The following is a 13,116-nucleotide window of genomic DNA, read 5'->3' as shown; positions in this document are numbered from 1 at the left end:
GACAGTTGTCCTCCTAAGCACAGCCCAGGGAAGCAGAGATTGGGTGCTCAGGGCTCATCTACCTCCTTTGGTGCAGGCCCCCAGCAAGTTGACGATGTTGAGGTGAGGTCCCAGGTGGCTCATGATCTTCAGCTCAGACATGAGGGCTTGCTTCTCACTGCTGCGGGCTGTGGCTGTAGGGGAGAGCCAGTGTGAGCAGCAGGGCAAGGAGGGGAGAGTGTGGCACTGACTGGTCCTGTAGCTTTAGGGTGGGGAAAGGGGGAGAACTCACACTTGAGCATTTTGACTGCCACCTTCATGGTGGACCGGGAATGGCTCAGGCCATGGGCTGTTGCCTCCACCACACGACCAAAGGCACCGGAGCCGAGAGTGCGTCCTGCAAGGAAACAGCCAGGAGGAAAAGTTGGCAATGTTCTAGAGGAGGGGTGAGGAGAGGAGCCTGGAAAATACAGCTCCTTGTCTGAAACCACACCAGCATTGCTGCAGTCATCTTGGTGGGCATGGACAAGGCCGTGAGCTATGGTGTTTGGGGTTGGGGCTGGTTTCCAGAACTGCCAGATACAAGGTGGAATAGCCAGGAATAATATGGTGCTTAATGCCAAAGGGGGCAGCTGGCCTCACACCATGGTCTTAGATGATCCCCCTGTTCCAGGACCACATCATATCTCCAGGGAACTCTTGGATTCTGGGTTGGTCTCTTTTGGATTATCACCCCCAGACAGCCAGGACCTCAGGAATCCATCAGTGGGACTGCAGAGCCTTTACCTAACACCAGTTTGTCCCTGGGCACCTCCCAGGTGGAGTCATAAGGGAGCTGCATGGGATCCACATAGATGTACTCGTGCCCATCAGAGCTGACCGACTCAATCACCTTCCAGCGGATTTCATAACGAGGTTTCTGGAAAAGGGAGCAGAGAGAAAAGAGACTTCTGAGAGGGTGGGAGTCAGAGAGGGTGTGGGGGATTTGTCTGGACTTTGTTAAGGAGCCTTTGGTCCCTACAGCCATTGTCTAATTTCCCATCTACCCCAGAGATGCCAAGGGCACACAGGAACTGATGGAGGCCCATAGGTCCTGGTGTAGCTGGGACATCATGAGACCCAGCCACCCTAACCCTGGGGTACCACTGTATCAGGCTGGGAACACTCTCCTCTCTTACCTTCTGCCACAGCACAATCAGGATGATCAAGGAGATCACAGTGAGCACCAGCAGGGCCAGGATGACAGAAATGATGACCACCTTGAATGGCAAGGCTACAAAGATAACAGGGAGAGCAGTCAGACTCCTCCACCCCTGCATGGCCTGAGCACCCAGGGAAAGGAGGGGAGAGCAGTGCAGAGAGGTCCCCGCACACTCCTCCCCCAGACATTGACCCTGAGCTGTTCTCTGAGTGGGGACAGTCTCTTCCTGGGCACACTTTCCCAGCACCTGCAGCCCCCCAGGGATGATGGGGTGATGGGTTGTTACTGGTTTCTGCCTCGGGAGAGGTTTGGCCACAGGAGGGTGGAAAGATCTAGAGGGACTATTTTGCTGGGGGGAGAGGTGTCAGCCCTGGGCCTGGGCTGAGACCATCCTTCTTCATATTTGGGATGTTCAAGTCCGTGGCACCATCTAGTGACCTGTGGGCTAACAACAAGACACTGGGGACCTGCTCAGGCACTCCTGTCTTGCCTCCCTGGAGAGATGACCCTGCCAGTAGTGGGAAGAGCATATCCATGGCCATTGGACATAAGGGCTCCACACTCCAACTGGAAAAATCTTTTCTGTTCAACCCAAGGGAAGCTTCATTTGGGGCAGAAGCAGCCAGGTTTCCAGGCTGGCGACACAGAAAGGTCTATCTCCCCACTACTGCCTCAAAACTTGTCTCATCCCTCACCGTGTGGCACCAGAGTGATGTCCTGGGAGCTGGTGCCCAGGAAGTTGTGCACGGTGCACCTGAGGAGCAGGGGCTCGTGCACCCTGTGCAGCTGCAGGGTGCTGTTGACGCGGTAGAGCTGCCGCTCCGCCTGGTACGAGGCGTTGGTCTGCACGCCCATCTCGGCCGACTCGTTCCCCAGCAGCCGCCTGGGCTGGCCCTTGGTGCTGCACCTGCTCCAGAGAGGACAAAGGCACCTGAGAGCCAGCAGGGACCCCGTGCCACCATGGGATGCCCAGGTGAGTGTGCCAGCAGAATGCAATTAAATAACAGCCTGTTATTGTAATAAATAAAAGCACGGCTGTTCTCATGGCCTCCGTCCCTGCACTCACCATTTGATGTCACTGCAAGTTGACCAGCTGATCTCTGGTTGGGGCATGCCTTCAGCAGAGCATGTTACAGTCTGCTCCCCACTGCTGGCACTGCTGTTCTCCTTGAGCTCCACCACTTTAGCTGGCACTGAAACCAAAAGGCAGTGATGGGAATTAATCTTCCCTCCTGACTGCAGGATGGAAGGGGAACATGATTCCTCGGGAATGTGAGTCTACTGTATCCCTGCCATAGCCTAGGGATGAGGTGGGACTCATCACCTCCATTGTGGTTTATTTTTGAAAGGGAATGGCAAAAAGAGTAAGGTTTGAGGGGGTTATGGAGGAGATCTGCCCCCACATAGCCTGACTGGAGAGCAGGGTTAGCATGGGGGAAAGCCCAGGACATCACAGCTGTGCAATCAATCATCTCTACATCTACTACCTTGGGCCAAGCTGATGGTGTCTGTGCTGCCTCCCTGTCCCCCTTGCTCTGAGGCCAAGTGTGAGATATTTCACCCAAGTGTTTTTGTTGCTTGAACACTCTTTCTTTAAGCAAGACCACTCTGGAGCTGCAGCCACAGGAGTAAGGGCTTCATTCTGAGGGTTCTGCAGCAAAGGATGGTGCCACCCCTTGAGGCTGCTCCTGCTCTCCTCAGCCATGTGTGTGCATGCCCATCCTCACCATTTATCTGCAGATGGAAGGAGATCTCCTGCTCATCATCCTCATTGGAAACCCGAATGGTGTAAAATCCTCCTTCTTCCTGCTTCACCCGCACCAGCACCAGAGCTGTCTGGTACCTGGGGAGACACAGTCCCAGAGTGATGGCTGTGGGGAGGTACCCAGGGACTGGTAGTGCTCCCACCCACCTGAGAAGTGCTCAAAATCTTCTCACAGAAAGCTATTCAATCACCAACTGTGCCCAACCAGCAGTTTGGAGATTCCTTTGTGAATTACCCCTTCTCTGCACCCTGGTGAGGAATGATGGGCCCATACCTGGTTTCTGACAGGTTCCTGCTGGTGATGGTGAACTCGCTGCTGCTCTCCATGGTCAATGTCTTGTTGTTCTTCAGCCACACAATGCTGGGTTGGGGATAAGCCTCCACTTCCACCTGGATAGTGTGGCTCTTGTGGACCTCAGCATACACCGTGCTGGGCAGGTGGGTGTGGAAGTGCACAAAGCCATGCTCTGAGGCAAGAGGAAGAGGGTGGTCAGAAAGGGGAATAACCCCCTCCCTGGCCCTTTAGATAAACATGGATCTGGAACAAAACTCTCTGAACACCCAGAAGTGGTGGGGCAGCTCCAGATCCATCCCTCAAGACCTCAGGCTTGTGTGTGAGAGGAGTGTGGATGCAGAGCCACACCGGAGCAGAGCTCACAGGGTAGAAGCATGTGGCTGTTATCTTGTGGAGATAATGGAGATGGGATAGTTCCCCTCAAATTACATGAAAGAAGGTCAGATGCAGATGGAAGACAACATATCTTAACATCACCCTGGCACTGCACAGTGCAGAGGAGCTCTTACCAATACCCTCAAGAGTCTTAAAGCCATGAAGGGAAATTTGGGATGTTTTGAAGCCAAGAAGCAGGCAGGGGTGACATGGGGTGAGGTTTAGCTCGTTGTCATGGTTACTTAGAGCAGAAGTGAGGAGGGGAGAAAGCTGGAGGCTGTGAGAGAGGAGGGGGGGTCACTCTGGGACATCCTGCCTGAACGCCCACACGGTTTGGTGGCTCTGGGAGTGTGGGCAGTGACGCACCGATCACTTGGACAGTGATGTCCTTCCTGTCTGTCTTCTCATGGTAGCCCTCAGAGACATTGCAGACATAGGTCCCACTGTCCTCCAGCTCTGCATTCTGGATGATGAGGATGGAGCGGATCTCATGAGTGGATCCAGGCAGGAAGTCAGTCACTGGCTCCACAGCCTTCCCTGCCTGCAAAATGGGGACAGGAGATGTGGTATGAGGAGCCAAAACCATGTTCTGCCACTGGGCTCACAGGGAGGGGGGAGAAAGTGGTAGAGGACCCCAGTCTGGCTGCCACAGGACAGGGAACACACAAATCAGAGACCCCTGAGACAGTCTTAACCCAAGCATATCCCCATCAAACCTCCCTGTGTGGCAGCAGCATCCCATAACTTCTGCCATGGAATATCAATGAGTGATTGCCATGGCACATCTGGGTGAAGGCTGGAGCTGCTGCCCAGAGCCTGTGGGTGTGGAGCACTCACCTGCTTGCGGGGATAGTCCCAGTTGAAGTTGACCAGCTCGTTGCCACTCACAGTGCACATGACGGTGACGTTTTCCCCCTGGCGCACCATGGTCTGCACTGCACTGATGGACACGTTCACAGATGACACTGGGGGAGAGGTGGAAGAGAGGAATTAATTATGGAGGGATAAGTGTATTATAAAAGCAGGACCCCCAAAGAAGGAAATGATTGGCATCTGACTCCATGGCTTTGGAATGCTGAACACTCGCTTTATTAAAATTATATTATATTATATTAAAAAATTATATTATATTATATTAAAATTATATTATATTATACTATCCTGTAACTATACTACATCATACTTACTTCTAACTACTACTGAAAACTTGTGACTGTCAGCCAACAGTTCTGACACCCACATGTGGATCCAACTGGTCAATGAATCAAAATACCATCACCAGAATCCAATCAAGTGATCACCCTGGGTAAAAAATCTTCCAACACATTCCACATGTTCAAAACCACAGGAGCAGCAAATGAGATAAGAATTGTTTTGATCATTCTTTTCTCTGCTTCTCTCCATTCAGAGGGCATGTGAATACCACATAAGTGGGCAACCAGTCCATTTACCCTGGGTGGACTGATCCACTGGGAACTGTCTTCCCTGAGGGATGGAGCTGACTTGTAGGCAAAACCCATTCTCTAACAGAGAACTAAATACAGCTTCCAAATTGATCATCACTGAGGAGACAGGGAGAGAGTTTGGGTGTCTCCTGCCACTGGCCTGAATAAACAGCCACAGCAGGTGCACAGGTGTGCTAAGACAATGTCAGCTCACCCTGGATCCTGTAGACATAGAAAGTGTCAGAATCCACCTCCTGGTCATCCACAAATGTCCGGCAGAAATAGGTTTTATCCTCAAAGAAGCCTTTAAATCCCTGTTGTGGATCATATGTAGCTGGGATGGGGTTCTCCACCTTCTTCTCATAGAGGGTGACCTGCATCTGTGGGTTGGTCACACGGCATGGGATGACAGCCTCTGTGTAGCCCGTGATGAAGATGAAGACCTCTTCAGAGGTGACTGCAGGGAGGAAAACCAGGGAGGGATCTGTGGGAGAGAGGGAACATTGGTTAGAGAATGCTGTTTGGAAGCTGCTTTGTGCTCCTCCAGGAATACTCCACCACAGGGCCCTGACTCCATGCCAGTGGGAAGCTTCCCATCCTTCCCTAGGGAAAGTAGAGCTGCATGTTGTGTGCTTGTCACCCCCACCACTTGTCCCAGCACACCACACTCTCCATGAGCTGGCACACCAGAGACATGCCACAGCAAGAGAGACCTACCATGAGGGCTCTCCTGCTATTGGAGAAGGGATCTGGGGATGCCAGGAGCTTGGAGACAGAACAATAAGTCAAAACCCTTTTTTCCCTGGTTGCTAAACCCCATGGGAACCCAGAGGCAAGGACATGCTGTCCCCTACCTGGAACGTAGATGTAGAGGGCTCTCCTGTCTGCTGGCTCTGGAGCCTGCTCAGGGCTGTAGGTGCAGGTGTACTCCCCGGTGTGATGGCCTGTCACGTTCCTGAGGGTGAGGTTGCTGACAAACACACCGTCCCTGTGCTCCAGCAAGGCAGCGAGGGGCTGCCCCTCCCGTTCCCAGACCAGCTCTCTGTCCCCATAGCACAGGAGGGAGAAGGTGCTGTGGGGGCTGAGGACAAGCTCAGTGTCCCTGGGTTCGATGTGCAGCCTGCGGTCCCCAGACGTCACCTCCAGCAGACCTGAGAGAGGGGTGAGACCAAACTGAATTCCTCTGAAACCCACAGAGAAGCACACCTCATGGCAATGGGTTTGCTTTGTAGTGTCAGCCTTTACACTGTAAAATAACTTTCCTGGGCTTGCCTTCCCTAGTGTAATCAGCACTGACAAACCCACGGTCTCCTCAAAAACATCCTGCCAGTCCAGACTGTGGTGGGTCACCCTTCATTCCCTGTACCTCCTACAACCCTTTCTGGAGAGCAAATCAGACATGACAGGATTCAGCAGTGTTCAGTGCAGCCCATGCTGTCTGTGGCAATATTGGGTGGAGAACCCCCAAGGAGGATAGGAGGCAATTCCTTGCTCTTCTGGCTGCCTGTCCACGTAGTGTCAGACAGGACACAGATGAGGATGAAACAATGTCAGTTTACAAGAAAGTGAAAAACCTTGCAGGAAATCCTTTGGAAGCAATAGAGCAGGCAAGGTCTTCCTGAATGGTTCCCCATGTCTCTCCCAGCTTCCTTGCTTCACCATCTGCCCAGATGTCCCAATGGGGCTGTGACACGCTCCCCTCTGGTGTCCCCACAGGTGGGCAGGACAGCTGGGGACAGCTCAGGGACTTGCAGCAATGCTGTGAACAGCCCAGGTGCAGCCAGGAGCCCTGGTGCCTTGCTGGGGGGGTTGTTGGATATTTGGGATCTGACCAAATCCCTCCTGCTCATGTGGGTTCTCAGGTGTCTGCTGAGGAAGGTCTGAGCACACCTGGCACTGCTGCCTGTGGAAAGGTCTCCTCCTCCCACCACAAAGCAGGAGGGCACTCTACATCCATGCCACCACAGGACTGAGTCAGCCCAGGCATCTGAGCAGGGACAGATGTGCCTGGGGCATGCTGTGCACCCCAGTGCTTCCCCATGGCACTGCCCCTTTGCTCCCCTCACCCCGAGGTGAGCCCCCCAGGCACCACACACCCCTGCCCAGCCACAGCACTCACCAGTGAGGATGAGGAGCCAGAGACACGTCCTGAGAGTGGGGCACGGCATGCTGGGCCCTGGGCTTGGTGTCTGAGTCCTGTCAGGAGCAAAGTGACATGAGCACAGCACTCAGCAGAGGAGGGGTCCCTCGGCTGTCCTGGGCAGGGGTCCCTGGCCTCACTTCTCCACCTCAGAAACTTTCCATCTCTCCAGTTTTCAGCCTTTCCCTCCTGGGGGAGTGGTGCTTCCCCCTCATGCTGGATCTGCAGTTTCTAAGGCTTCTCCCACTGGTAAACAGGGATTTTGCTGGAGGCTCCAGCAGTTGTGTCAACTTTTGCTCATCTCAGCTGGAAATGCCTCTCCCCCTTGGCAGAGCCCTGCCTTCCTCCCTCCCTCCCTTCCTCTGCTTTACCACTTGCCTTTTTTTCCTTAGTTTTTCTTCCCTCAGTCACAGTGAGATAAAACTTGCTAGAAAACAGATCCCCCTCCAACCCTCCCACATTGTTTGCTCCTTCCAATGAAATAAAAGAAGCCTTGTCATGGCATTTGGTTGCTGGCTGGGGTTAAACCACAACAAGCCTGAAGAAACTTCACCAAAAAATGAGTTTCGTGCATTTAACTTTTAAATACATAAATTGAACAGCATATCTATGAGGGTTTTTTTTTTTTAGTTTAACATTCTTCTAATCAACATTTCTCAAGAAATCTTTTCTACAGAGCTTTTTCAGCCTTCCTGGTGCAAAGCAGGAGCCAAAGGAGACGAGGCCAGAGCTCCCTAAGAGCAGGGGTGTCTCCTGTGTATGGGGGTGACAGGTACCCCTCCCCATGGTGCTGCAGGGGTGGGAAGGAAGGAGCATTTCTGAAAGGCAAAATGAACACACCAAGAAGAGGAAGAGTAAAGGAAAAGGCTTCTCTGTGCCTGGGGGAGATGAGTTCACTGGGGAGCTCGGGGATGCTCCTGCATGGAGCTGAACCTCCCAGCTCAGCCACTGCAGCCCGGGCTGAGCTCCTGCCCTGCCACGGGGCCCCCTCCAAGGCAGACACCAGGAGAAGCCCCCTGAGATGCTGGCAGTGCTCTGAGGAGCTCTTGCCAGGCTCAAGGAGGGCAATCTGGACCTGCTGAGGCAGCCCCAGGCTCTTACTGAGCTCTGCCTTGGCCCCGGAGCGGCCTCCCGGCCTGCTTGATGTTAAGGAGGAAATGGTTTTTAAATGACGTGTGCTTGTCAGATGTTTTTATTATTCTCTTGCTTTGGCTCAACAGAAGTTTGATCTACCACAAATCCTTCCAGGTCTCCAGCTTATTCAGCAGCGTCCGTCTCCCTCCTCCCGAAAAAATCTCTGTAACTCTTTCTCTCTCTTCGTTTGCCAGAGGGGATGAGAGCACTTAGGGCAAGAGATGGGGGTGGGTAGGATGAAAGGACCCAGGTGAAATTCAGGCTGTAAATGAATGTGACCTCTCTGCACCCACCCTCAGAGCACCAAGCTGCAGGAGAGAGAAGGATGGACAATCTAATCTCTGCCCCCCAAGGCACTGCCATGAGAACAATCACCTTCCTTTCCCCATTCTCCTTTACAGAGGTGTGTGATTCATCCATTATTCAATGTTCAAGGTTGTAAGGACAACTGGGATCCTCTCCTTTGACCCCTCCCTGCCTGCATGCCCAAGCCAGGTTGTGTTCGCCACCCCAGCCCCCAGATACCTGCCTGTAAGGGGCTAAGATCCTCCCGAGCCCGTGCCCAGCTTTTATCTGCCCGTGCAGCTCCCTGGCTGTCACTGCCAGTCCTGCTGAGCAGCCGGGCTTCCCACACAGACAGACAGACAGACAGACAGCTCCCAGCCTGAAGCAGCGATCTCTGCAGGGTCACTGACGGCAAACCCCGCCTGCCGGAGCAGCGGGGAACCGGGCAGAGGGGCTGGGCTAGCAGGGCTGGGCTGGCAGGGGTGATGGAGCTGGGGCTGGGCTGGCAGGGGTGATGGAGCTGGGGCTGGGCTGGCAGGGGTGCTGGTGGTGATGCTGGGCTAGCAGGGATGCTGGTCCTGGCCTAGCAGGGATGCTGTGTGCTGTGTGCTGGGCTAGCAGGGGTGCTGGGCTAGCAGGGGTGCTGTGTGCTGTGTCCTGGGCTAGCAGGGGTGCTGGGCTAGCAGGGATGCTGTGTGCTGTGTCCTGGGCTAGCAGGGATGCTGGTCCTGGGCTAGCAGGGGTGCTGTGTGCTGTGTGCTGGGCTAGCAGGGGTGCTGGGCTAGCAGGGGTGCTGTGTGCTGTGTCCTGGGCTATCAGGGGTGCTGGGCTAGCAGGGGTGCTGGGCTAGCAGGGATGCTGTGTGCTGTGTCCTGGGCTAGCAGGGGTGCTGTGTGCTGTGTCCTGGCCTAGCAGGGGTGCTGTGTGCTGTGTGCTGGGCTAGCAGGGGTGCTGCTGCTCTGAGAGCCCCGCAGCCTCCGCCTGCCGCCTCTGGCCGCCTGCGCTGTGCTCAGAGCTGGTTTCAATAAAGCTGCTGCTTTTGCAGAAAGGCATTTCTCTTGGAGATGCTTCCCAAGCAGAGTGGGAGGGTGGCAACGTCTCGCAGACAGCGGTGACCTCTCCCTTGTTTGCGTGCTCCGGCCGGGCGAGAGGCATGCTCAGAGCCGCTGGCCGAGCTCGGTGCTGCGGGAGGAGAGGGACAAGGCTGTCCCTCCCCGGCACAGGGACACTAGTGCTGGCACATGTGGGCGAGCACAGGCGTCTCACAAGGGATGCAAATGCGCCCAGCTCACTGCCAGCTTTGAGAGCACTTGTTTCTCTCCTCAGTCCCAGCTTTTGTTCTTAGCAGGAACTGTGAGTGCCACTGAGAGTGCCAGACGAGGAGGAGCAATCCTACTCAGCGACACAGAAGCCGGCACCCAGACATTATCCCACCCAGGGACCCAAAGACAGGCACCTACACCATGCTCAGCTGCCTTGGGTGATCTCCTCTCACCCCTTTGGCTTAGCAGGGTGCCACAGACCCCTCAGACTCCTACATCCTTCCCACAAGCCAGGACCTGAGTATTTTCAAGCCATGGCATCCTTTGCCTTCAGCCATCCAGACACAATCATGGAGGCCAGGGAGCTCCTGCAGCAATGCCAGGTCCAGCACCTTCACTGAGCCCTGCATCTCTGTGGCAGCCTCCCAACCTGCAGAGCCACCAAGGTGCTGTCCCAGCTCTCCATCCCCATGCTCCCTCCCTGCCAGCACTGGTACAGACCTTCCCTCTGCCCCTCTCCAGCTCCTCCATGTGAAGGCAAACCAGTCCTAGCCAGGCAGGGAAAGGAGCCTTTCTCTTGAGCCACACTGTTTATTATTCTAAAGGAGGAATTTGGCTGGGAGAGGAGACAGGAGGTCGGCTGGCTGGCGGGGCTGGCTGGGTGACACAGCCCCACAGCACATGCAGCCCCTCATGCCTGTGGGGTGGCTGTGCTCCCCAGGGGCCCAGCTCCACGAGGGCTCAGGTCCTGGGGGCCACGCTGGGGCATGGCCAAGTGCCGTGGGGGAGGCTGGTCCCAGCAGCTGGCACGTCCCTGCTCGCCCCCAGTGAGGCCAGAGCTGGGCACTGCTGGACTGAGAGTGTCTGGAGTCCAAACAAGACACAGATACAGGCAACTGTCCCTGCCTGGTGACACAGACACTGCCTGTCCTTATCTCCCCTCTGTAATCACAGCAGCCTGGCAGAGCAGAGCGGAGTTTGCAGCAGAGATGAGGAGAGCTGAGCCAATCCTGGGGCTGCTGGCTTTCCCAGCTGGCAAAGGAGTGTCCCAGGGCTGGATGAGGTCAGGCACTGCTGGAATCCTGTTTGAGCATCTCTAGCCCTGTGCTCTTGCAGGGAGGATGCAATAAAAGGGGTCACCCCGATATCCCAGAGCAGCACTGAGCACAGGGCTCTGATGTGATCCTGTGATCCCACAGACAGGACACGGGTGACAGGGCCAGAGCAGAGGTCAAACAGCACGGCCAGGGCCATGGCCAGGGCCACACCACACCAGGATCAGATTCAAGTCTCATGATTCCCCATCCCATGACTGCACAGCTTTTCCAGAGCAGCCTGCTCCCATTTCTCCTGCATCCCAGATCTGATGACAGCTCAGCTTTCTCCTCTGCCCCCTCTCTCAGTCCCTCACTCAGCTCAGGGCTGGGGCTGATGCCTCTGTGGCTGATGAACTGGGACAGGAATTTCTGCAGCAGGAGCAGGGCAACGCCCAGGAGTTTGGATACAAGGATTGCTGTATCCAGCCTCTGCTGGGATGGTACCACCTGAATTTAGGGAGCCACCCCTACTGCTCCTTGCGCCTCAGAGTGCCTTGCTAAGCAGCTCAAGCATCACCAGACCTTACTGATTCATTAATGTTCCCCCACTCCAGACCTCTCTCTTGCTTAAGAATGCTAGTAAGCCTAAAATGTCTTTACTAATGCCCAAAATATGCTGTGTGGGTTCAATCTTCTCTATTCCTGGGTAACAAGGCAAGAATTTCCTCTGACTTTGCTCTGTGTGCCCTGCCATACTCTGAGCCCCCTTCTTTGTGCAGTTGCTCCCTGAGTGTCTCCCGGCACCCTGGCAGAACACACATGGCAGCCACTGCTGGTCTGCATGGCCCTGGCAGAACACACATGGCAGCCACTGCTGGTCTGCATGGCCCTGCCCATCCCCAAGCATGGATCATGGGGGACAGGGCCATTTCAGCCCTGTAAACACCATAAACCATGGGAGAGGATGGGTTAGGAACACCAAGGATGTCCTCCCAGCCCACTGTCCTCCTCCCAGCCCACCTAGACCATGTTTCTTGCCCATCCACAGCCAGTGCCCTGTGCAGAACCAGTGTGTGTGTGGGGAGGGAGTCCCACAAGCACCCCCAGAGCTGTGGGAGCTGAGAACCAGCCTGCAGAGCTGGTGCACAGGGACAGGGATGGCTCAGCATGCTGGGGAGTGGGAGAGCAGCCACAGCCACCCTGAGAGCCACCTTGGCCAGAGCTCTGCTGGAAATCAGGGTGCACAGCCCCCCTCAGCAAACTCTAGTTTGTATTTCCAGGGGCAATTCCTGCACCCATTGCCCACGTTGCTCTTCCCTCTGGCCGGGCTCTCACTGCTGCTCCTGTGGTGTTGGGCAGGGGTGCTGGATGCTGGCCCTGCCCACAAGGGCATCTTGAAGGAGCTCTCACACAGCTGCCAATCCTTTCCCTTCCTCTGGATTTCTATTTCTAGCCCCTTTTCTTGCAGGGCTGTGCTTCCAGGTGCTCCCACAATGCTTGATGGCCCCGCTGTCCTGCCAAACAGGCAAGGGACATCTGGTGCAAATTAGTGGGAAGTCAAATATACTTTATTTCTTCTCTGTCTAATCACATCTGAGTCATTAAGTGAGATCATGGGTGCCCATATGCAATAAAAAATTCCATCTATGGATCCTCATGATCAATACCACTCCCAGCCAGGGAGCAAAGGCATTCCTGGCAGGAGGAGGGGGGACACCATGGACACCATCCCCTGCTTTTGAAGGCAAAAAGCTCCCTGAGCAAAGGCTGATGACCCCTGAAACCCAAACCCTGCTTGTCCGGCAGTGAAACTCTTTGGCTTGTCTTGTTTTCCTCTGCCACGCTCCCTCTGGCCTCTGAAACTGCTTCTTTCCCACCCTTTAATCTAAATAAAACTGAGTGGTTGTTGGGTTTTTTTTCCTTTGGCTGGAATTGTCCGGAGTTGCAACATCTCTCCTCTGGGGTCCCTTGGCTCCCATGACACCATGTTTACTCACAGGCCAGATTATCATCACAGAGCCCTTTTTCTTTTTCCCAGCAAAAGGCTGGGATTAGGCAGGGCACACACATGGGGAGCTTGTCATCCCAAGGCCCATAAACGGCTGCTGATAAAACACAGAGGTAGGAAATCTGAAACCAGACTGAGGAGCAGCAGGGCCGGGGAGTCCCTGCGTCCCACAGACCATCCCTGCCCCAGG

General features: G+C 54.9%; 1 protein-coding gene across 3 annotated transcripts in view; it reads right to left on the bottom strand.

Moving 5' to 3' along the window:
* PDGFRB (platelet derived growth factor receptor beta) overlaps window positions 1-13,116 on the bottom strand; it is a 33,184-nt gene that overhangs the window by 12,368 nt on the left and 7,700 nt on the right. For 2 of the 3 annotated variants that reach the window (XM_077186391.1, XM_077186389.1), the window contains exons 2-14: window positions 7,180-7,256; window positions 5,915-6,211; window positions 5,275-5,544; window positions 4,453-4,580; window positions 3,982-4,156; window positions 3,220-3,412; window positions 2,908-3,023; window positions 2,247-2,373; window positions 1,876-2,090; window positions 1,158-1,252; window positions 766-898; window positions 272-376; window positions 63-173 (exon numbers count right to left, since the gene is read on the bottom strand). In XM_077186391.1, coding sequence (XP_077042506.1) covers window positions 63-173; window positions 272-376; window positions 766-898; window positions 1,158-1,252; window positions 1,876-2,090; window positions 2,247-2,373; window positions 2,908-3,023; window positions 3,220-3,412; window positions 3,982-4,156; window positions 4,453-4,580; window positions 5,275-5,544; window positions 5,915-6,211; window positions 7,180-7,228 — 2,014 coding nt within the window. In that variant the 5' untranslated portion in view covers window positions 7,229-7,256. The remainder of the gene's footprint in view (window positions 1-62; window positions 174-271; window positions 377-765; window positions 899-1,157; window positions 1,253-1,875; window positions 2,091-2,246; window positions 2,374-2,907; window positions 3,024-3,219; window positions 3,413-3,981; window positions 4,157-4,452; window positions 4,581-5,274; window positions 5,545-5,914; window positions 6,212-7,179; window positions 7,257-13,116) is intronic. The other variant, XM_077186390.1, reaches the window with a different exon arrangement.

Source organism: Agelaius phoeniceus, chromosome 15 (genome assembly GCF_051311805.1).
Source record: "Agelaius phoeniceus isolate bAgePho1 chromosome 15, bAgePho1.hap1, whole genome shotgun sequence".
NCBI lineage: Eukaryota > Metazoa > Chordata > Aves > Passeriformes > Icteridae > Agelaius > Agelaius phoeniceus.
Note: the sequence above shows the minus strand (reverse complement) of the source record. Positions and strands in the feature narration are given on the sequence as shown.